We start from the raw sequence: 23,983 nt of genomic DNA, 5'->3' as shown, positions 1-23,983 counted from the left end.
CTTTTTCGGTGATTTCATCTTTAGGAATCTGGAATTGGCTGCGAGAGCTGCTGTCAGAAAGACGTCCTTACCCTTGGCAACCGTCGCTCTTATTCGCGATCTCACTGGGGTCCTCAGAAGAGAGGACTTGACTTTGGGAAGGAAGCTGGACTGATGGCCTCAAGCCTCCTCCCAGCTTCTGACTCATTCTTGCATTTGTTCTGGAAGTATTCACTGGTCTATGACTTGTTGGCACGTAACGAATTTTCAGAAGGAAAGCTATGACGAAACTAGACAGTGTATTGAAAGCAAAGACACTAGTTTGCCAACAAAGGTCTGTATAGTCAAAGCTATGGTCTTTCCAGTAGTCACGTATGGATATGAGAGTTGGATCATCAAGAAGGCAGAGAATCAAAGAATTGATGCTTTCGAACTGTGGTGCTAGAAAAGACTCTTGAAGTCCCTTGGACTGCAAGGAGATCAAATCACTGAATCCCAAAGGAAATCAACCCTGAATACTCACTGAAAGGACTGATACTGAAGCTGAAGCTCCAATACTTTGGCCACCTGATGTGAAGAGCCGACTCATTGGAAAAGACTGTGATGCTGGGAAAGATTGAAGGCAGAAGGAGAAGAGGGCAACAGAGGATGAGATGGTTGGATGGCATGACCGATTCAATGAACATGAACTTGGGCAAACTCTGGGAGATAGTGAGGCACAGGGAGGCTTGGTCCATGCAGTCCATGGCGTCCCAAAGAGTTGAACATGACTTAGTGGCTGAACAACAACAACAGTAATGACTTTTCATTTAATCTTGACAATAACATTACATCCATTTGGCTTGCTAGAAGTTCAGTAGCCACAAGTCAGGAGGCAGGTGTTTATTATCACCTACATTCTATAGATGTAGAAACGAATGCTTAAAAAGGTAAAGGAACTTGCCCACAGTCTCAGCTGTGAAGGGGGAAAGCGCGAGTCTAAAAGATGTCTGATTGAAGAGTTCCTTCATTTTACTGCTGGATTTTGGGAGCACGTGTTCTCCCATCTCACAGAATTGGGGGTGGCCTGGGGAACAAATGTATAACGGGAGGGAGCCCTTGATCCATCTCAGATGATGCAGTTCTGAAAAGTGAAAGTGAAGTCGCTCAGTCGTGTTCGACTCTTTGTGACCCCATGGATTGTAGCCTATCAGGCTCCTCTGTCCATGGGATTTTCCAGGCAAGAGTGCTAGAGTGGATTGCCATTTCCTTCTCCAGGGGATCTTCCTGACCCAGGAATAGAACCTGGGTCTCCTGCATTGCAGGCAGATGCTTTACCGACTGAGGCACCAGGGAAGCCACCAGGGTTGCTATAAGGTCCAACTAACTCCAAGGAGTATCAGCCACTTGGAAGTACTGGATTCTCTCGAATGTTAAGCAAGAAAAGACAAGAAAGATGCACAGGGCCTGTGCCTTCAACCAGATGGAGTGGTGGGCCCCCTCATCAGTCCCAGTGCCTGTCCCAGTTCCTGTTTATCCCGCCAGTCACTGGTCCCTCCTACTGTCTCTTCCCCGGGAATCTGCCCCATGTCTCATCAGAAGCTGCCCCGAGCCTAGGGAGGGCAGTGCAGTACCCCAATGCAGACACAAGGGGGCAGAGAGCCGCAGGACACACAGCTCCTCGGGCCTGGGCAGAGAGGATGGGTCTTGCTTCTTGCTTCCTGCATTCTCTTAGGATATGTACGGCCATAAACCCTGCATTCCTTTACATTAGGAAAAGAATATGTTCAGCTATTAAATACATACCCAAACTAATGAAATATTTCCTAATTCATTACAGGAAACAGAAGGAGGACTGAAGAATAAAAAATGAATGTGGAGAGAAAAAAATGAGAGTACCGACAAGTGTCGACACTGTAGGAGACCGAGATTCTAAGTTGGCTTTTTTTTTTTAAAAAAAGGCATTGTCATGGAGATGAAACATTGCAAGAGTTTATCATTCAACAGTATTTTAATTTTCACTTAGTTTTTGAAAGAAAGTAGACCTCTTTAAATTCTCTTTTCCTTGTCTCTACTGGAGTGAAAAATATCTGTCATTCTTTATAATTGTATTTCTTTTTGGTTGTGCAGGGTTTCCAGACTTCAGGGTGGTCCAAGCAGGAGGTTCTTAATTTTGGGAGGTTTTCCTGGAGAGCGGCGGCTTCTCTCTGGTTGGGGCGCGTGGGCTTCTGACTGCGGTGGCTTCCCGTGTTGTGCAGCATCGGCTCTAGGGTCTCCTGCACTGGCAAGCGGATTCTTACTGAACCACCAGGGAAGCCTGAAAAAATCTAATTGTAGAACAGGAAGAGTGTGTAATCTCATTTAATAGGGTAGAAGTTTACTTTAATGATGTTTTATTCTAATCTCATAATATTTTAGAATGTTAGTACAAAGACAGACTCTTGTGGTTCTAACACAGGCAAAAAAAGGCTCATCTCTTGAGGTTGCCCTGAGAGCGAGTGAAGTTAAGGCAAGCGCCAGATCTAGTTGAGCTGGTCCAGGGAGCCCTCTACGGGCCCTCATCTTACTTGGTATGATGTACGGCACGTCTAAACCTACAGGACAATACAGTTCTGCCTTTACTGTGCTTTCAAAGATGAAGAATCCCCCGCTTGAACCACCATGAAGTCTGAAGCACTCTACTTTATATGCCAACATTACTGGCCATGTAAGTTTCATGCATGAAAAGAAACACTCTGCAGAGCAGGAGGCAAGCTTCTGGTCTAGTGAGGGTGGAGGCTCTGATGCTGTCAGGCAGAGAGTGGAGGGAAGAGGGGCTGGGACGGTGCAACACTGTCCTGCCCCGTAACTCAGAACCAGTACAGGAGGCTGGTGTTGGCCTGTGCTGAATCCCTGACTTAGCTGGCTCCAGTGTCCACACTGACCACCTTCCTTCCCACCAGACGGAAGGATATATTAGGGGTGTGTACTGATATGGACAAAACCACACACACATTATAACCCTGGTTGGGGCCATGCTTCTCTGGATCATGCAGACACATTTCCTTGGCAAAGAGACCAGTGTTCGATGTTCCGAAGTGAGAGAACTCAAGGAGCCTGAGCTCTCTGTTGAACACAGAGGGGAGAAGCTCTGAGTAACAAAGTGGATGGCAAGAGAGCTTAAGCTTAGGAACCCCTGTGGCAGTTTGGCTCAGTTGGAAAGTGCAGGGGAAATGTGATGAGGCTGAACTCAATTTCATGAAGCCAGACTGAGGAGGAAAGTGAGGGAGCCATCTGGTGGCTTTAAACGGGATAATACATCTGTGCTGAACCGACAAGGCTGGTGGTGGGGAGACCAATCCTGACACCCTCCTGCCAAACCAGGAGTGGGGGCGTCCTGAACTAAGGGATGAACAGTGGGCGAAGGGGAGGGACACAGAGCTGCAACGGAGGTGGGGCGGGTGGGCTTGGTGATCACCCAGCTAGTGGGATTGGATGAGGTGACGTATGTGAAGCGCTTGGCATAGAATCAGGAGAACAGGCAGGAATGGGTAGACGTCAGCGGCTACTGCATGGGAGCACGGTTGAGGGAGCTGTAACAGAGGAGGGGGTTGTGAAATACATGGGAGTGAGCCCTGAACATTCTACAGGGCAGCCGGGAGGAGTGATGGAGTCAGCCCAACACTGAGAGAAATACCAGAGTGAACGGAGCCCTGGCACTGCCTCACAGCGGATCCTAATTCCTTCGTCCCCACACCCAACAAAGACAGGCGGCAGGTTTCTCAGGAAAGCCTCCTTGCTCTTCCCCATCAGAGCAGCGTGCCTAGGTCCAGTGCTGCAGTGGACAATCCAACCTGAACAAGGAGGTCCACCACTTGGTCCATTCCCACCAGCCCGTGCTGTCCATGCTCCTGGGGTAACTCGAAAGATGCTGTTTCTGTGTGAGTGCCTGTCTGCTCTGAGAGCAAAACTTAGGAAGATGAAAGACCATCTTCCCTCAAAGAAAAAAATTCCCGTATGCTTAGCAAAATAGCTAACGTTTCTAGAACACCTGTGCAAGTCTGCAATATGCTTTCACAAGCGTGATCTCATGTGATTTCCTAATCACTTGCTACTACAAGCAGAAGAGGCTTGGACAAGGCAGCTGTGCAGTCTCTTTGGTTTTTTGAAAAAATAATTTTACTCATTTATTTTTGGCTGTGCTGGGTCTTCGTTGCTGCACAGCTTTCCTCTAGTCGTGGCAAGGTTGTTGCAGTGTGAGGGCTTCTCATTGCCGTGGCTTCTCTTGTTGGGGAGCCTGGGCTCTAGGGCACAGGGCTCTGTAGCTGAGGTTCCTGGGCTCTAGAGACAGGCTCCGTACTTGTGGCGCATGGACTTTGTTGCTGCACAGCATGTGGGATCGTCCTGGATCAGGGATTGAACCCTGTCTTCTGCATTGGCAGGCGGATTCTTTACCACTGACCCACCAGGGAATCTGCTGTCTTTGGCTTTTGTTCTTAAACCTCCTTTCTTCCTGGTCAATGGGTCCTGGCTGTAACTAGGGCAGGAGAGGTGGGTGCTTGTGTGACTCCTCGGGGGCCTGCGCATTTCTGGCGGGGGGCTGAGCCTACAGGTTTTGCTGATTTCCTACTACCATGGATTCCTTACCTCACCTCTGGACAGGGTCTTTGGCTTCCTTAAAACTCAAGGGTGCCTATCTGTGAAGACTTCTGGGCAAGAGGGGGATCATGGGCCGTATGTGCAGAGCCGAGGTTGGGAGGCGTTATGTTGAGTTCCAGAGAACAGTTCTGGAGCTGCAGTCTCCAATCTGAGGCAGGAAAAACAGTTCCCCCATCCTTGACTGCATCACCTGATTTCTGTATTATCTGAATTCTGATACAGGAGAGCTTGCTTAATACAGGTGGGTGGATGGGTAAGATTGAAGAGGAAGTTTTCAAAATGGCCAGACACATAGAATCGCAGTGCGTTTGTGCCCTTTCTTGCTGTTTGGCAATTTGTGCATCCTCAGTTGTGTCCAACTCTTTGCGACCCTAGGGACTATAGCCCACCAGGCTCCTCTGTCCATGGGATTCTCTAGGCAAGAACACTGGGGTGGGTTGCCATTTCCTTCTCCAAGGGATCTTCCCAATTTAGGAACCAAACTGATGTTCCTTGTGTCTTCTGCATTGCAGGCAGGCTTTCTTTTTTTCTTTTTCTTTTTTTTTTTTTTTTTACCACTAGCGCCACCTGGGAAGATTTAGCAATTTGTAGCTTCCCCAAAGGAAATGTCAGAAGCCAGCGACTGGTTGCTTCAGGAGGACACTTTAACAGTCTTACCAAGCTACAGCCCCATGTGCTGTGGCAGGTTAAGTTCTGTTCTTGTTGACCCATCAGCTGAAGCTCTTCAACTTCCTGGATGAAACCACAACCTAGAGAACTCAGACAGCCACACCGCAAGGACACAGAGTCTCTTGGAACTCAGACTTTCTAATGATACATCTTCTCGGCCGTGCCTGGAAATTAGGTGTCCTTGTTTGTTTTACTGGAGACAGCGGGACTCCCTCCAATTTTCCTCCTCCTTAGGATGGGAGTGATTTCTTCAGCACTTGCTTTTCCGAGTATAAGAAACTTGGAGAAAGCAGCTATGGATTCTCTTTGGTTTTCTTTCTGGAAGCTTCCATCTTCCTAGTCAACAAGTCACATGATGTAAATATACCTAGGGCAGGGCTGTCAGGGACTTGTGTGACTCTTCAGGGTTCTGCAGGTAACTGGCTTCACCCTAACTCCAGTGGCTGTGGAAATCTGGAGAGTGACACTCAGATGCACATGGAAAACCAACTGACTCTCAGTAGTCAGGGCACCCCCAGGGTCAGACTCCTGTGCCTTTAACTGAGCGGAGTCTAGAATGTTTCAGGGAACCAGTTCCAGGCCTGGAGGATGTTCCTTTGCTCTGAAGTTTCCAGATAATCCAGGTCAGGGGAGGAGACTCTGTCCCATGAGACCCCATGCAGACTTTAGAACCATGGACGTTTGTGTAAAAGGCAGGTGAGATTCAACTTGCAGCCTTTTTTCTGGGGTAAACTTTCTTCCTGAGTTAATCTCAGAGAAAGAGCACCTTGACTGACTTCTTCCCTGGAATCGGGTCTCTAACACTAGAAACTGGGATGTGCGGCTTTAGTGAAGAAAGCTTTTCTCTCTATAAGGCTGGGGGCAGTGGGGTAGAGTCATTAAGCGTAGGGACTTTGGAGCTGGGTTCCTGGCCTGGCTTTGTCACTTAATAGCTGTGTGGCAGTGGGCAAGTTCCTGAACCTCTCTGTGCTTATTTCCTCATCTGTTAAGAGGGGAAAGTAATGCTGTACAACTACCTCACAGGTCTTAGAGTAACGCGGAAATGAGTTAACGCGCATGAGGCACTCAGAACAGTGCCTGGGATGTAGTTAAGTGCTATGAGATTTCGTTGTTGTTGTTATTTTCACTTTGAAATCAGAGGAGAACCTGAAATAAAAGGGTGTCATGTTCGGTAGCCTGGAGCAGTGTCTTGGCCTGAGAAGCGGGAGACCTGGTCTCTCTGATCCGGCTTCCCACGGAGTAATGGGGTCACCTGAACCACTCAGAACTTCAGTCCCTTCACTGAAAATGAGGTGAGATAACCCAAGTGTCCACCCACAGACGGACAAATAGAAAGTCACATACCCATACGATGGACTGCTATTCAGCCAAAAGCAGTGATGAAGTTCTGACACAGGCTGCAACATGGATGAAACTTGAAGACATTATGTTAAGTGAAATGCACCAGACACAAAAAGACAAGTATCACATGATTTCACTAAGTATCTGGAAAGGCCAATCCAGAGATAGAAAGTAGAACTAACATGGCCAGGGGCAAAGCTGAATAGGAAGTGAGTAGTTATTGCTCAACGGTTACAGTTTCGGGTGATGAAAACGTTTCAGAAATGGGTGATAGGGTTGATGATTCAACATTGTGAATGTACTCGATGCCTCTGAATTGTACACTTAAAAACAGTTACAACAGCAAGCTTCGTGTTATATATACTTTACCACAATAAAAAAAAAACCAATCAAGCATAGTAAGGAGAAGTCAAACACAGAGAGGGAGAAGTAAGCTGACTTTGAAGGAGACAGACATGTGCTATACGAACTTTGAAACTTTTTTAATAGTCCATGAGGATATAAATATGGGTTACCAGGGAAAAAAATGAGGTGCTGATGGCGTCAGCCCCCCAAGTCCTTTCCAGCTACAGCCTGCTGTGAGGTAAAATCCCTTTCTTCTCGCACTTCCGTGCCCTTGGTTTCCTTCAGGATGCGGCTCTGGGCCAGTCTTCCCAGGCCTCCCGCCTCCTCTCGGCTCTGCCTGCTGCATCCTTCAGAGAAGGCGATGGCACCCCACTCCAGTACTCTTGCCTGGAAAATCCCATGGACAGAGGAGCCTGGTAGGCTGCGGTCCATGGGGTCGCGAAGAGTTGGACATGACTGAGCGACTTCCCTTTCACTTTTCACTTTCATGCATTGGAGAAGGAAATGGCAACCCACTCCAGTGTTCTTGCCTGAAGAATCCCAGGGACAGGAGCCTGGTGGGCTGCCGTCTCTGGGGTCGCACAGAGTCGGACACGACCGAAGCGACTCAGCAGCAGCAGCAGCTGCACCCTTCCCAGGGGCCTGCTGCGCTGTAACTTGCTTTTACTTCTTTCACAGGCTTGTGGCTGTCTACCACCTACGTCGTTCTCTCCTCAATAAGGAAGGATTGTGCCCTCTCCAGCTTTTGTGTTACCCCTCCCGCCCCCAAATCCCTAAGAATGAGTCAACAGAACGGGTGCCTAAGGATGCTTCCTCCTTGCCACAAGGAACCACAACTGGGGAGGGCCTGGTTCCATCACGTGTGACCTAGGTGTACAGGCTTTTAAACTTCGGCACTAACCTGTAACAAATACACCTTACTTTGTGGCCTGGAGTGCATGCATGTGCTCACACACAAATATATATGCAAAGTTCATGAACTTTACCATTGATTATGCCTGGTTCAACCTTGAGATTTCTGATTGATTTGATGTGTGAAAAGTGCTTACCAGTTCAGTCACTCAGTTGTGTCCGACTCTTTGCAACCCCATGAATCGCAGCACGCCAGGCCTCCCTGTCCATCACCATCTCCTGGAGGTCACTCAGACTCACGTCCATCGAGTCTGTGATGCCATCCAGCCATCTCATCCTCGGTCGTCCTCTTCTTCTCCTGCCCCCAATCCCTCCCAGCATCAGAGTCTTTTCCACTGAATCAACTCTTCGCATGAGGTGGCCAAAGTACTGGAGCTTCAGCTTTAGCATCATTCCTCCCAATTTTGTAACTCCTGACTGGCTCATGCGAGGGTGTGTTCACCGCTGGCCACTAGAGGGAGCTGACACGCCAGGTTGCACAGATGAATGAAGTGAGCTGGAGGGCTCAGAGGAAGTGGAGACAGCCGACTCAGCCTTGGAGGGGACCTCAGGATGCCTACACATCCCTTAACAAGCACCCTAACAGAGGGACCAGCAGTGCTCATTCAGGCTTTATTTAGTTGAACAAACATCTATTTTGTTGACTTAGCTGAATGAACTTAGTTCCTGGTCCCTGTCTCATGCGGGGTGCCATTTAAATATGTTGAGTGGGAGAACATCCCTGGTGGTCCAGTGGTTAAGACCGCGCCTTCCAATGCAGGCGGTGTGGGTTTGATCCCTGGGTGGGGATCTAAGATCCCACATGCCTCATTGCTAAAAAAAACAAAACATAAAACAAGCTGTGTTGTAACAAATTCAATAAAGACTTTAAAAATGGTCGACATCAAAATATCTTTAAAAAAACATGTGTTGTGTGCTGGTTGTTGGATTTTTGGCTTAGGACTCAGACCCCTTCCTGCTGGGGCAACACAGAGCTCCTCTCTTCCCTTTTTTTTAAATAGTCTTATTTTTGGCTGTGCCAGGTCTTTCTTGCTGCACGGGCGTTTCTCTACTTGTTGAGACTGCGGGCTACTCTAGTTGCTGTGTGCAACCTTCTCATTGCAGTAGCTTTTCTTGCAGAGTATGGGCGCCAGGGCATGTGGGCTTCAGGAGTTGCGGGTCTTGGTTTCTAGAGCGCAGGCTCAAATAGTTGTGTCATAGGGGCTTGGCTACTCCACAGTATGTGGGATCTCCCTGGATCAAGGATCGAACCCATATCTCCTGCATTGGCAGGTGGACTCTTTACCACTGAGCCACCGGGAAAGGCCCTCTCTTCCCTTGTTGCACAATGCCCTTCAGATGTGTCACTGAATGCCTTGCATGAACGCCATGTAGAATCTGTCCCACTGAGCAGGTGCTAACCGCCATACTGTAGCCTGTACCAGGCGCCCTCCTCAGCCTCAGCACATGAGGCTGGTTGTGCGTGCTGTTTTGATTGTGGGGAAAGTGAGGTCTCTAGAAAGGAGCTGCAGAAGTAGCAGAGCCTGGCGCTGGTGATCCCGGAGCCCATTCACAGAGAACAATCTCCAAGCACATCGGCTGCGGTGAGACGCCTGGCCTGGCCTGTGCACCCTCCCTCCCTGACACGGATGTGAGCAGACATCCATCTCAGCTCCTGCACAGCTTCCAAGTCTGCCTGAAGCCATGGGCCAACAGACATTTCAGACTTCCTCCTGGAGCACCAGGAGCTTCAAGCCTCAGCTGGTTAACCACATCATCTTCAGTGGCTCTCACCGTGTTCTATAGTTAACATAGTTCCTTACCCTTGTTCTTCTGAGGTCAGGTGTGAGTAGCAGTGTTAAAGTGATGACTGCTGTGTGCTCCAGTGGGACCAGGAATGCATGCTTCAGTATTTCAGTAGATTCAGTAATGAGTAGACAGCTTATATCGAGAGTAAGCCAGAAGGATTACAATACCATTAAGGGATTCCTTTCACCTCATTAGCAAGTGGTAGAGCTCTCCTCTCTGCCAACTGCCCCATCCCCAACCTTGATGTTCATACCCCCAGCATGGTACAAACAACGTCCACACTCGGTGTTATATGTTAGGGTGGGGCCAGCTGTCAAAGGGTATTTTTTTTTTTAAGTCACTCGGAAAGTCAGCTCTTTGCGACCCCACCGTCTATACAGTCCATGGAATTCCCCAGGCCAGAATACTGGAGTGGATAGCCTATCCCTCCTCCAGTGGATCTTCACGATCCAGGAATCGAACTGGGGTCCCCTGCATTGCAGGCAGATTCTTTACCAGCTGAGCTATCAGGGAAGCCCAATCAAAGGGTATGGGTGATACCTTTTAGCGAGTGCCCAGAGACTGAGCTGGACTTATGTGGTAAAACTGCCTCAGAGCAACTCCATGGACAAGAATTCAGAAATGGTTATAGGGCTCTTCTCTGTTGGCCACAGGAAGTAGCCACAGCCTGGGGTGAAAATCAAGTTTGCCAGCTAAATGCTTAAGGGGCTCCAACGTGATTCACACCAGCCATCTCTGATTCTGCCAGAAGGAAGCCAGAGGCTGTGGAGATCAAATTCCTCCCCTGCTTTCTGGTGGAGGCTCTCCAGGAAGAACAGACTGGAGCCATCTAGTTGCTCCCTCAATTGTACTTCACCCGATCCTTCTCAAACGTTATTGACTATGGGGACTTCCCAGTGGTCCAGCGGTTGGGAGTCTGCTTTGCAGTGTGCGGGACACGGGTTCAGTCCCTGGTTGGGGATCTGGGATCCCACCTGTCATGAAGCAGCTGAGCTCGTGTGCCACAAATACTGAGCCCATGTGCTCCAAAGCTCGAGAGACACAGCTAGAGTCTGCGTGCCACAGAGAAAGGTCCTGCATGAGGCAGTGAAGATCTTGCCTGCCACAGCTAAGACTCAGTGTAGCCAAGTAAATCAATGCTAAGGAAAATATTTACTACAAGCTCCCTGGTGGCTCAGACGGTAAAGAATCTGCCTGCAATGCGGCAGACCTGGATTCGATCCCTGGGTCAGGAAGATGCCCTGGAGAGGAAAATGGCAACCCACTCCAGTATTCTGGCCTGGAGAATGGCATGGACAGAGGAGCCTGGTGGGCTACAGTCCATGAGGTCGCAAAGAGTCGGATATGGTGGAGCAACTAACACTTCCACACGTTACACAAGCTCCCAAGACTCTTTCATGACAACACTCTTCTCTCCCAGCTGCTTTTGGGCCCCTTTCCCACCTCACCAGGATGTTCAACAAGCCACTGTTTTCTGTCCACTGCTGTCACAGTGACTGGATACTCTGTGGCAGATAACTCTAGTTAGGGGCGCCCCTGTGGCGACAATCATGGCAGTGATAAAGGTATGCCGAGGACTTACGTAAGGCCTCCTCTGTAAAAACGTTCTGAAACACCAGCCTCAAGAGAAGATGCGATTGGCTACTTCCACATTTTGCTGCAGGTATTTAAGGAGGGTAATGATAGTACATCTCTTAAGCAACCACCAAATCCTGGCCAGAACTATAATTGGGGGAGGATCTCACTGTGAAAGATTTACTGCATTTTATGGTTCCAAATCCTTTACTTTTTGTCTACAGCCAAACACTCTGACGTGGCTTTTCAGTTCTTCTCACAAGAGGCAGAACTTGCTTCCTCATCTCCTTGAACGTGAACCGGTCTTGTGACTTTCTGAGGCTGATAGAATGCCACAGAAACGATGACATGCCAGTTCTGAGCCTAAGCCTCGGGGAGCCTTGTCCACTTGTCCTTGTGTCTTTGTTGCAGCCATGAGAACACGTTTGGGCTATCCATGTGGCAGGAGGCATGTGGAACAGAACTGAATTGCCTCAGCTGCCTGGCCAAAGCCAGCCTCAATCAGCTGACAGAAGTGAATGAGACTGGCCAGAACTGGCAGAACCACCCCAGTGACCACCGGGACATGTGAGCCGTACCTGCTTGTTGTATGCCACAGAGGCGCTGAGAGCTGTGTGTTACACAGCATTATCGTGGCCATAGGTAACTGACACACCCAGTTAGAAATCGAGAGTGGGATGCACTCCTGGAAGAATTATTAGAAGCAACTTTCACCTTCAAATAAGATGGGTTCCTGTAGATTGTTCCTTCACTTGCATTGATTACCCCAAAGTAAATATCTTTCTCTGGTCTTCAGTTCTAGATGGATTTAATATCTGGGTAAGTAAGTGAGTATCTGGGTAGAAGCCAGCAAATGGGCACAAGTGAAAAGTCATTCTTCCTTATTAGGCATCACATGAACAGAGGTGGAGAAGCAAAGGGAAGAAAAGTGACACCTAGCTATATTTTTGTAGACTTCGGATATGTGACTTCCCTACCCGGAGGCAGTGGGATGTTTGTAGCAGTTAGTATTTCTCATGTTGACACATACATGTAGAGGTCAGTACATATACAGATTGTTGAAAAGGAATCTTTGTAAGACTTTTTGGTGGGTAGTGGCAGTGCTTGGCTTCTGTAATTTCAGTGTAGATCAAAAGCACAGATAAAAACCTGGCAAAGCAAATTCATAGCCCCAAGTTCACTATGCTCTAGAGATTATAGGATTATTGGCCTCCTGAGCTGGGGTCCCAAACTCTGACACATGAAAATAAATAGAAGTACTCTCTCCTACCTTTTTAAATATTACATAGACTAGAACACAGAGCAGGGTTTTTAAGATAGACACCAAGCTTCTGGCTATTTGGTTATACATATGGTCATATATTCTGACAATGACTGAGTGAGGCACATAGAGGAACTTCATTAATATTCTTTGGTCATTCAAGGCCTGTCATCAATCAATGTCAGCAAGTGTTCTTTCTGAAAGTGAGTCTTGTCTCTGAGAGATTAATTTATAGGTGGGGGAGCATATAAACAAGTTTCCCCCTTTCCCAATGAAACACTGACTTCTCCTCCCTCTTACTCATCTCGATTTAGTCTCTGACCCCGGGGCTATGGACATGCACGTCATGCCTTTAGACAGGGAAATCCCTCAAGTTGGTTGCCGGTCCCAAGGGCCCCAGAGGCCGTCACTCACAGATGCCTCTGTCTCTCCGACCTTGGCATGAGTGTCTAGATGACCACTGTCCTGGCTCTGTAAAGGGAAACCATTGTATGCCTCTGCCTGATGGTAGAGTAAGAACACAGAGATGGAATTCAGAGGTGGCAGCTGAGAGATGGCAATGTTGCACACCCGCTCCTCCCTGCCTCACTCCACTCCTCCCTGCCTCACTGGGGTTTCAGGAGGAGACCGTGACTTCTCAATGAGCATTCATGAGGGAACAAGCCAACACAAAGAGATACTCAGTGGGATTAGCATAAATAAAGGTTTCTTTCTCAGCGTTATGTGTGGGTTATTTTTTTCCTACAAGACTGCTGTGATTCAAGTAAAGTCTTCTGACCAAATTTTAAAACCCAATTCTGGATGAACACAGGCTTTATAAATAGTCAATATTATTATACAAGCTGTAGAAAGAAAGAGTTGCCACTAGATAATAGTGGCATAGCTTTGCAAAATTCCTTTTTAAATTGGGGAGCTAAAGTTCCACACATGGAACAAGCTAACTTTAAGATTTAAATCACAGGAAAATGCAAACAAACAAAGGAAATCCCACAAAGATTAGAGAGTGCAGACACTTAGGTGTTCCATCCAGCAGGCACCTGTGGCTGAGATAAGGGGAAGTCCACTTATAACACTTCTTCCCTTGACCAGTGGTTCTCAAAAGTGTGGTTTCCAGACCAGCAGCATCAGTATCACCTGGGAATTTGTTGGAAATGCCAGTTCCTGGGCCTCTTTCAAGACCTACTGAATCAGAAACTCTGGATAGGGCCCAACAGTCTGTGTTGTTACGATCCCTCCTGGGGATTCTGATGTGTGATCAAGTTTGAGAAATGCAAGTTTGTAAGACACAATCAGTCTCACAAGATAGACAGGAAAGGGTTTTCCTTCCCAAAGAGATTGAGTCCTTAGTACCCAAAGACATCTCAGTAGTGGGTTACCTTCTCTCCTTTGCATCAAGGATGGTCCTGTACTGAGCATCCTTGGAAAACTAAGACCCATTCAAATAGTCCCCTGTGTTCTGTGATTCAGCCCCCAATGACACTGTCCCTGTGTCCACACGTCAGCTGCTAAGCCCTTTGGCTACAGCAGCACCTACTTCCTGGCACCAATTCCAGTATCAATAAAGAAAACCTAAGTTATGCTATGGTAACAAATTGCAGCCTAACGTCCCAAACTTAATGCCATCAAGATTTATTGTACTGTCCATAATACACCTGTAACACAGGTCAGCACCGGACCGCTACTCCCTGCAGTCCCTGGGGAAGCCAGGCTGATTTCCATCTGCACACTTGATTCCATGATCACCATGATGGGGAAAAAGAACCTGAGGAGCTGCACACTGCCTTTGAAAGCTCCCATCTGGAATGGACACGTCATGTCGTTTCCACTGATGTTTCATGGGCAAGGCAGGTCACATGGTCATGCCTACCATCAAAAGCGGGAGGGCAGTACCCAGAAAAACAACTGGAGGAACTGAAAACAATCAATGACTCCTGTTGCAGGTTACATGCTTGGGTCAGAATACTCACTGTGCGCAAAGCTGCATACTGACAGAAAAGAACTGGCAGGGGCCGCCTTCTTCTGCCGCTCCTGGTGCCGGCTGTGTGCTCGTTCTGGGGGGACGTGGTATCTCTTTCGTGAAGCGGCAGCTAGGAGACCCCAGCGCTCACCATGGTGGGCGAAAAGCCCAAGGAAGGAGTCAAGACTGAGGACAATGATCACATTAATTTGAAGGTGGTGGGGAAGGATGGTTCTGGGGTGAGAGTTTAAGAGGCATACACCACTTAGTAAACTAATGAAAGCCTACTGTGAAGGACAGGGCTTGTCAGTGAGGCAGATCAGATTCCAATTTGACAGGCAGTCAATCAGTGAACAGACACAACTGCACAGCTGGAGATGGAAGATGAAGATACAATGGACGTAGTCCAGTAGCAGACAGGAGGTGTCTACTAAAAAGGGAACCTGCTACTTTACTCCAGAATTCTGTTCTCCCAGACCAAGAAGACATTCTCAATTAGAAAACTGCAATTTGGCCCCACCACATCCTGACTGTTGCAGTAAGAGCTTCTCTATTCTTTCATTTTCCCCTTCCTCATTCCCTTATTGTACATACAGTAACTGGTGTATGTGTACAAGTATATTTTATTTTTTAACTAACTGGCCAATGGTATGTTTTGATCGACATAAAATGGAGACGGGATAGGGAAAAATACTGATTCTGTGAAAATACCCCCTTTTCTCCATTAGTGGCATACTCATCAGCTCTTATCTTTATATTCCAGGGAGTTATTTTGCTCTCACTGTTTAACAAAAAAAGAAACAAAACAACAACAACATAAAAATTCTTGCATACCTTGTTCGATTCGAGAATTTTAATGTTTTACATTTATCATTGTAAAACCAAGGACAATTTTATAACTTTTTTGTACGTAGCTGATACATGTAGGGCAATCTGTCTTTAAGCAGGGATAAATTACTCTAAAAGAAATGAATCCTAGATAGCTTTCCCTTCAAGTCAAGCATCTTGTTGTTTAAATAAACTCATTTACAAAAAAAAAAAAAAAGGAACTGGCAGGGCAGAGTTCTCAGTCTTACATTCACTATCTCTTTGTTCCTGCTGACCTTCAAAAAAATCAATCTTTTTTTTTTCCCCCAAGAATATCTTAATTCATAAAATGTTTCTATTTTTAATAAAAAATATTAAAGTTAATACACCCAAAGGAAAGTGCATAAATCATGAGTATACAGCCTGACGAATGATCACAAAGTAACCCTAAGAGGTCAGCTACATAAGGCTAGGAGCAAGCTTGCTGTTGGGGGTGCCCAGCCCCTTTCAGGCCTCTCCTTGCCCCTCCTAATGGGAACACCCCTCAGACTTCCAACTCATTCATTCAACTCGGATTTATCAGCCAGGGACCGGAACTCCAGTCCTGGCAGGTGTTACAAACCCAAGCAGGAAAGCTGATCTTATGAAGCTTCCTGTCAGAGGGCTGGCTTATCTGGGGAGGGACATATTTCAGACAGGGTTTGGTGGCGTGTGTTGGGGGGAGAACTCTCTAAACCCCTTATTGATGAGTGTTGCCTTTATTACCTGTTTATTTAAGCACATTCAGCATTTCATAACAGAGCAGATACAGTCAGAGCCAGAATCTCTTTGCTGCCTGACACATGAGAAGTAAGTGGCCTGCCCTGCTGGCACGAGGTCCCTGACAGCTAGCATTGAGCTGCCCCTGGAACCCCTGGGCAAAGCAGCTCTTGCCCACCTGCAGCTCAGGGGTTTTCTCTTCCTCCCCTTCATAGTGGTTCTAGGGCTGGGTTAACTGGATCTTTCTGAGTTGGGGAATGGGGAACAAATGTAAAACATATGTTTTCCACCAGATATAAGAATGCCATTTGGTCTTAGGAATATTTTTTATGCAGCTTCTATTATCTGAAAGTTAGGGATATGGTGCCCATTCCCTTGCCTATGAAATCAATAGTCTTAATGGAGAGGCAGAGGGCAGCTGGTTCCCTAAAATGCCAGCCCTTCTCCACATGTCCTCAAAATCAGGCTACACGAGTACTTTGCCTTCCCGCTTCTCTACAAAATCCTTGCCAGAATTCAGACCAGGTTATCTCAGGGACACCATGACGAGTGCTGACTCACTCCATCTTTCACCCTTAAAGAGCTGATGTGACTTCCCAACTCCTCCCCATAGGAAGTAGCCAGGCCTTTGGTGGGGAGGGAGGGCAAGCCTGTGCAGCTCTGGAACACTGTGACCAGTGGTTCAGCCACATCCCTTCAACAAAATGTACTTTAAATATATTTTTATGATCAGCTGGGGTCTAAATTACAGCCATGCTGAATAAGAAGAGAGTAAACATATGATTAGTAATTTCCGTATGGCAGAACGCACCGAACAGTGTCTGGCTAAGGCCCAGGGCTCAACAAGAACTGTTCTTTCAGTAAAAAAAAGAATATAGAAAATGGCCTTTATTCCAAAGTCAAAGCAACAGGCCATGACCTTCTCTTTCCTTTATGGTAATCGTCTTGCTTCACGAGGAAGCGGGAAAGGAAAGAAAAGATGACGTTAGGAAAATGCTCCAAGAGCTGTTTGCCTGCTTAACTTCCATCATTCACTTATGTACAGAGCCACCTCCTACTCCTATACCATAAACACAGAAAACAGATCCTGGGCAGCCCTGATCCCTTGCCATCTGGTAATGACTATTCCAGGAGATACAGAAACGTCACTGAACGTGGAAAAATGCCACACAAAGACTACTCACCAAAGACAAATGATTCAATGTTAGGTTTCTTGTTTGGCTATAGCTCTCCCCATCCCACCTAACTTGTTTGGAAAAGAATATATGAATAGCATCTCATAATTCAGGAATGATAACATTCTCGGTGTGGACCAATGGCCACACTGGGAAACACCTGGGATGCTTTGGTAACGGTGCAGATTCTCAGACCTTAAGAACTGGAATCCTCAGGGTGGGGCCCAGAATTTGCATTTTCATCAGCTCCTTCAGGAAATTCTTATGCATGCTGTGAACCGATTACACAAAAGCCTCAACAAAAATAAAACTGTCTCTACTTGCAGCAGGCTCCCTGGACCCCAAAAGGATTTAAATCATTAGGATTTAAAGAAATGTTATTTCCTTTGAGGGGAAAAAAAAAAATAGCAGTTTTCTTACCTGATTCTATCTGCAAAAGCTGTTATATATTTGCAGTATTTCATTATTATTAATACAAAAGTCCGGGATAGAATTCTTCTCATTAGCGTACTGGTAACTTATGAGAAGGGTCCAGTACTTCATGTATTTTGGGGACTACTGCCAAGAGCAAGGCCTCCTTCCCCATAGTAAGTACAGGATTTAGTCTATTTAGTCATGACGGTGGAGGACAAGGGGTCAGTTTTGCTTTTTTTTTTCAACACTACAGTCTCAAGTTTCTTGTTGCTTTCTACCTTTTGTCTTGGGGAGGATTCCAGGTTAGCCTCCACACTTCCAGAGCAAGGATGTCTGGGGAATTGGCTCTCTGTCACTTAAAGGTTAAGCCTTCTCTTCACTTAAGCTGGACAATACACTGAGGAGTCTCCAGCCCTCTGTTGTCGTCACTTGGGGACTGTGCCCAAGTCTCCTGCCACAAATCCCTTTATGGAACGGTGCCTCCATAAATCGCAGCTGTCCCAATGGGGGAAGTCAGGCTGGTTTTATAGTGTGCCAAGATCCCAAGATGAAAAGCATTCTAAGTGCCCAGAGCTAGCAGAGCAAACAAGGCACAAGCCAGCATATGTTACCCAGAAGTTAGCTCCATAAATATCTCCTTCCAGATACAATAAGCACTCATTTTCTTCTGCAAAACTCAGCACAAGAAAGCTGAAATGCAGCACGCAGATGTAAGAATTCATTTTCTTATGCATGGAAGGTATGAGTGCATTCTGTTCTCAAATGAAACAAAGAAAATTCTGAGGACTGCAAACCGCCTGAGATACTTCCTTGCTCAAAAGGCGTGTCATGCTGTTAAGGGGCAGAAAACTCACAGCCCCACTTCTCCTCACACACCAACTCTTCCACTTTATTGTCCTATTTCAGGTCTGAAGGAATTTGGGTTTGAATAACTATCTGAAATGAAATTTAGCACAGATCCCAGAGCAAGCAGATCCATCACAGGAGGGCAAGGGGTGCTCACGACTCCAAGTAGCTGTGCCGTCACTTTCCTGGTTCAGTGATGCGTCTCCAATATACCCGGGCTCTCACAAATGGCACCGGTTGAAGTTCACCACCAGCAACTGTGCCAAAACACAGCTGCATTTTGGCTGCCAAGCTTCTCATTTCATGTGAGAATCATTCCCTTCAGCTTTTACAAAGTACCTGAAAACAGGTGCTGCTAAGCCAACAGCACGCTGGAATAATGTGTGTATAGTTTCATCTTTCCTTTCTCATCCCTGCAGGTTTCAACCAGTCACCCAGCAGCTGCCCCCCAAACCAGAGTCAAGGACCAGTGCTTCCGCACTGGAGAAGAGTTAGCTTAGCAGTTAATTGTGAGGTTACCTGTCTGATGAATTGTCTGCCTAATTAGGTCTTAAGTCTGAGACTCCTGCTGCGCAGCCTGAGTAATGAGCAGAGCTGGAGATGGAGTCATGAGCTTGGAGGCGTCTCCTTTTGCTGGAGCCTAAGACGAGTGGACGGGGCACTCACCCTCTGCCCATCAGCTTTCACTGCCACTGCTATAAGTCAAAAGGATCAGGGCAGACAGCTGTCAGAAATGAAGAAGGGACAAGTAAAAGAGCTTAATGAAATTTTATTTTGAAAATATGGCAAGAGTCTAAGGCACTTCAAACATTTAAATACATGTAAGACCAAAGTAAATGTGACATGGGATAAAGGAATCCATAAATACGTGAAGAACTACACTGTTTCTCTAGAGGCCAATGGATAGCCAATTTCTCTAACACAATTCAACTTTCATCATTAGACACAGAACTGTGCAATTATTAATAAAAATACGGCAACATTACATGTCGTTCTTCATGTCTTCAGTTACTATGGAATATAAAAGTTCAAAATACTGTGTCAAGTTTATATAGATACCCTTTGTATAAAATGTCATATAATACAGCCACCTAGATAAAACCAACTGAACAGACTTCCTTTTGATAAGTTTTATAGTTTTTGAGAATTCCACCTTTTATTTTTTAAACCAGAAACCTACCAGCCCAGGCCCGATTCATTCATGATCAAAGTCATCTCAACTTCCTTATTTTAAAATAATAAAGACAAAAGGAAAATCAACAAAACCATCCTGGAACGGAGCTTTCAAAGAGCTTTCCAATGGGTCCACATTTAGTAAATACAAATACTTGTGGAAAAGTTTTAAAAACACCATGCCAGTGAGAACTTGATACTTTTCAGCAGTGGTGGGGGTGTGGAGAGCAGGAACAGACGTTAACAGAAATTGCCCACTCAGGTCAGGTTACAATTTCCTACAACTGTACATAACAGAGCAGAGACTCAACAGCAAGTGTGCCCTACACAGAGGGAGACGGCCAGAAGGGGGGCGTGTGTGCCCAGCCAGAAATCTCTTGCTGGCTCAGCTCCCACTGGCAGCTCCAGCCTTCAGCCCCCGGTTTTCTGTGTTCTGTTTGCTGGTGAGCTCAGGCACAATGTACATTCAGTATCTGTCAGCCCAACAGGAACAATTAGCAGCTTAGTGGTGGCATGTAAATGGACGGCTATTTGCACACAGTCAGTCAAATGACCCTCGGTGGGTGGGACCAGGAGATGTCTTCCTTCCAAGTCTAGGGGTGCCCTAGAGACCAGGAAAGGGAAAAAAAAACCGGGGGTTAGTCAGTGATCTCAGGTAGATGCGTCCTCTGTGACACAGGAACTCTGTGAGCACCACGCATGAGCCAGAGTGAGGAGGGCTGGAACCCCATACACGGTCCTCCAGGGGGAGCCGCTTTCAGGCCAGCAGGCTTGGCAGAGCCACCTCCAGCTGTCCTGGGAAGTCAGCTTCCTGCTGAGAGGGAACCCTGAGACCACGGGCTGCTGCTCACTGTCAACTTTAAGAAAGATGCCAGGAAGGCGATGTGTATTCATGGGCTCAAGACGCGCCATTTGGATAACTCTATCCAGAATAAACGCTTCCTGTGAGGGTGTGAGGACAAGCAGGCATCCAGCCTCAGCAGTGCTAACCATTAGCACTCCTGGCCCTCTGGGTGGGGCAAAAATGATGAATTCTTACACTCCCGACTCAAGCTTTGGTTTTCAGAATCGTCATGAAACCTGCATGTTCTGTCAGTTCCCCGAGGAAGGGGGCCAACTAGTCTGGTGGCTTGCAGCCTGTGTACGAACGCCAAGTGCACAACACTGACCGGAGACTGGGCTTTGGCGAAGTTGACGTGGGCGTACAGCAGGACGGCAATGTCCTTGTGTCCGGCTTCCAGGGCTATCGAGAGTGCAGTGCTGCCATCCTGGAGATGAGATGAAAATAAACCAAGTCGGGCTTCTCAAACTTCCAGGTAGCCAAAAGCTAACAGCACCAGTCCCTCTCAACTGGTAAGGCTCCCCAGTCTAACAGTTTGTTCAGTTCTTTAGGAAACCTTCTGGACCTCTTAGGTGCCAAGCCTGAAGGATGTCAGGATAACAGAGGCACAACTCCTACCCTGGCCTCAGACAAGGATCAGCCTGTTGCCAGTGTTATCACCTCACGGTGGTCAGTGTGTATGTCTGCATACAGGGGAGTCTCAACAAAAACAGGCTGCCCAGGAAGGGCTCTAATTCACCCACCTAGCCCACCGGCAGGGGGCAGTAGGCAAAGGCAGAGATAGAAACGTAACTTTTTTTTCTTTTTATAATTACAAATGAGCCATCAAGCAGCATGGTGTCTGTTCTGATGCCCTGCAATTTGCCAAGAATCTCTTAACTTTCCTCTTAGGGAAGGAGTGGGTCCTACAGCCCTAACCACCCTTCTAGAATGCTCCAAGTCACACCAACATTTAAGCACTGAATCCTGTTGCCTTGCAGGAATATATCTTATGGATATACGAGGGGCAACACTAAATACGGTAAAGAAAATTTTGTTAGGATTCTACTAAAATGCAGGAATTTAGATGGATATAAAGATGTATCAAGACAAAAACAGTATACTGGACATCAACTATACTTTAACCAAAAGTAATTAACAATAATAAAAAGACAAAATATGGCACAACTTATTTTCTTTCTAGTCCTGGGATAAGGATTCCCTTTTGGTCACCAGCAGCAGGGAACAATCTGTGTATGGTTTGAGCCTTAGGGTCCTCCCTCCCACTCTGAATTCTGGGAGTTACTTTTCTTCCAGAGGCCAGCTGGATACCCTCCTGCTCCTTAAAGGATAAGGAGTAAACAGGGGACCAGGATTTCTGGAAGTCACTGCGGCTCGATGGCCTCTTACTACGAGATCTACAAACTGTTCTCCGCGGAGAGTAGAAGTAAAAGCAAACAGAATCAAGGCACATGAAACGCAGACTGCTCTTAAGGAAAGAGAAGCTGGAAGCTGGCCCTCCTCTGCAGCAGAGTGAAGGGGATCTGGTGTAACCGCAGCTCACGTGCTCCTGGGGAGGTCACTGCAACTGCAGACGCCAGGCAGTCCTTCCTGCCAGTGAATGCCTGTACTGACTGGCTCTTCCTGCTGGTGTGGGCCTACCAGGATCTCAAGTGTAGCGCAAAGGAGAATGTTTTCCCTCTAATCTTTCAGTGTTTGGACCCAATGGAAGCCCTGGTTTCAACCTGTGCTCCAGAGAGATAAACTTTCAAAAACAGAACCAACCCAGCCAGTCCTCTGGGACCTTTGGCCCTTTGAATCTTGTCACCACCCATGTTAGTTCCTGTGCCATGACCTACTGGTTCTCCTCCTCTTTGGCCTGGAGACACCCAGATCAGCAGCTTTCCTCAGAATTTTTTCCAGTTTTCCAGTCAAGGGGTTATCTGGGAAAGTTTGGGAACTGGGAGAGGAAGGAGATGAGAGTGACAATGATGGGAACAGCCCGAGAAGGAGTGGGAAAATGTGCTGAAAACAAGCCAAGATAGTCCGGATCCCCTAGCTGATGAAAGGTCACCAATTATTCACTCGGATGGACCAGGGGCAGGGGGCGGGGCTGGTCCTCTTCTCTCAGGGCACCTGGTAGTCACCCACACCAAATTCGTTTCTGTATCGTGAATCTGTTTATCTCCCTTCAGTACACTGGTTCTTGTACATGACCATCGTCTTCTTCCTTTTATAAATTTTAGAGTGAGGCCTGTTTCTTTTTCTGCCCTTGGCTTCAGTTAATGGGAATATTAGTTTGTACACAGAAGATGCTGCCAAGCTGGGCTGTGAAGGGAAGTGGCCTGGATGACAACACAAATCCCTGAGGAGGATAAAGGAGGATTTGCTCTCTCCCCTGGTCAAGCAGCACTGCCTCTCCCCCAAGTCCCTGTGTGTCGCTGGCCTGGAGGCCCCACCAGCGGAGACAGCTTACATTGTCCTCCAGGTGGCCGTTGCAGCCTGGCTGGGCCAGCAGCAGCTTGACGATCTCCACATGCCCGTGCTCACTGGCGCACATCAGGGCGGTGGAGCCCTCGTCGTCCTGAATGTTGACATCAGCCCCGCAGGCCAGCAGGCCCTTCACCATGTCAATCCGCCCATGACTGACCGCCAGCATGAGGGCCGTCTGCCCTGCCTGTGAGGAGAAACGAAAGCGGACTTGAGAAGCACGTGGTGGGCTGGCAGGGTGTGACCCACAGTGGGGCTGTGCTGGGGGAAGGGAAGCAGGGACAATGATAATGGGAAAGCATCAACAGGGAATTACTTAGGGCGGGTGGTGGCAGTCATGGAGAAACTCACTTCTTATGAGCCATGAGGTCATAAGTAAGACCCTAAGTCATGAGTCAGTTTTCCCTTTGGCTTGGAGGATCCGTCTCATGATAGCAAGGAGCTGGAAAGTTCAGAAGATGGTCACAGGTCAACTGTGATCACATCTGGGTGAGGGGCCCTGTGCAGGTAGGAAGACACTGTGATCTGGAGACAGTCAGGGAGCAGTGGCCACTGGGTAGATGGTGGGGACTCCCAGTCACTCACAGGCAGGCTGACCCACGATTCATGTGCACATGGCTTCAAACAAACGCAATGCAAGGCAGAGAAGGGAGAAGTTTCCATTGTGTGGTTAAGCTGGCGTTTCATGGGTGTATTTGGTCATCAAGGACCACTGGGCAGCCACACAGAGTGTGCTCAGTGGTTAGGAGCATGGCGGGGGCACTTGCGCAGGTCACAGCTATGCCAGCTAGCACAGAATCTGCAAGTAAGTACACTCACCTGGCTGGCTTTGGCGTTCACATCCCCACAGGCGAAGAGCTCTTCCACAACTTGCATGTCCTTCTCTGCTTCCACGGCAGCGAGGGCTGCCAGCATGATGGGGGTGTACCCTGCCTTATTCTGGTGATCCACATTACACACGTCTGCAAAAACATGAGTCTCTTGAGGCAAGAGCCAGTCTTCTAACAGCATCAGTTGTCCTCCTAAACTGAAGGTGTGGAGTATGGGAGAGCCCA

The 23,983-nt window shown here is 47.5% G+C and overlaps 1 protein-coding gene, 1 long non-coding RNA gene and 1 pseudogene across 18 annotated transcripts in view; 1 reads left to right on the top strand and 2 right to left on the bottom strand.

The window, feature by feature from the left end:
* Window positions 1-2,069: 2,069 nt before the first annotated feature.
* Window positions 2,070-6,700, bottom strand: LOC138433562 (uncharacterized). Its single transcript, XR_011254359.1, has 2 exons — window positions 6,610-6,700; window positions 2,070-2,285 (listed from the first exon to the last, which is right to left on the bottom strand). It is a non-coding gene; the product is annotated as an uncharacterized lncRNA (long non-coding RNA).
* A 7,896-nt stretch (window positions 6,701-14,596) lies between these two features.
* On the top strand, window positions 14,597-14,952 carry LOC138433561 (small ubiquitin-related modifier 2-like; annotated as a pseudogene).
* Window positions 14,953-19,198: 4,246 nt separating this feature from the next.
* Window positions 19,199-23,983, bottom strand: part of KANK1 (KN motif and ankyrin repeat domains 1) — a 215,813-nt gene continuing 211,028 nt past the window's right edge. For all 17 annotated transcript variants that reach the window (XM_069576426.1, XM_069576425.1, XM_069576427.1 and 14 more), the window contains 4 exons: window positions 23,748-23,890; window positions 22,915-23,115; window positions 20,788-20,886; window positions 19,199-20,222 (listed from right to left, as the gene is read on the bottom strand). In XM_069576426.1, the coding sequence (XP_069432527.1) occupies window positions 20,160-20,222; window positions 20,788-20,886; window positions 22,915-23,115; window positions 23,748-23,890 (506 nt within the window). In that variant the 3' untranslated portion in view covers window positions 19,199-20,159. The remainder of the gene's footprint in view (window positions 20,223-20,787; window positions 20,887-22,914; window positions 23,116-23,747; window positions 23,891-23,983) is intronic.

The sequence above is a fragment of the Ovis canadensis genome, chromosome 2 (assembly GCF_042477335.2).
Source record: "Ovis canadensis isolate MfBH-ARS-UI-01 breed Bighorn chromosome 2, ARS-UI_OviCan_v2, whole genome shotgun sequence".
Classification (NCBI taxonomy): Eukaryota; Metazoa; Chordata; class Mammalia; order Artiodactyla; family Bovidae; genus Ovis; species Ovis canadensis.
Note: the sequence above shows the minus strand (reverse complement) of the source record. Positions and strands in the feature narration are given on the sequence as shown.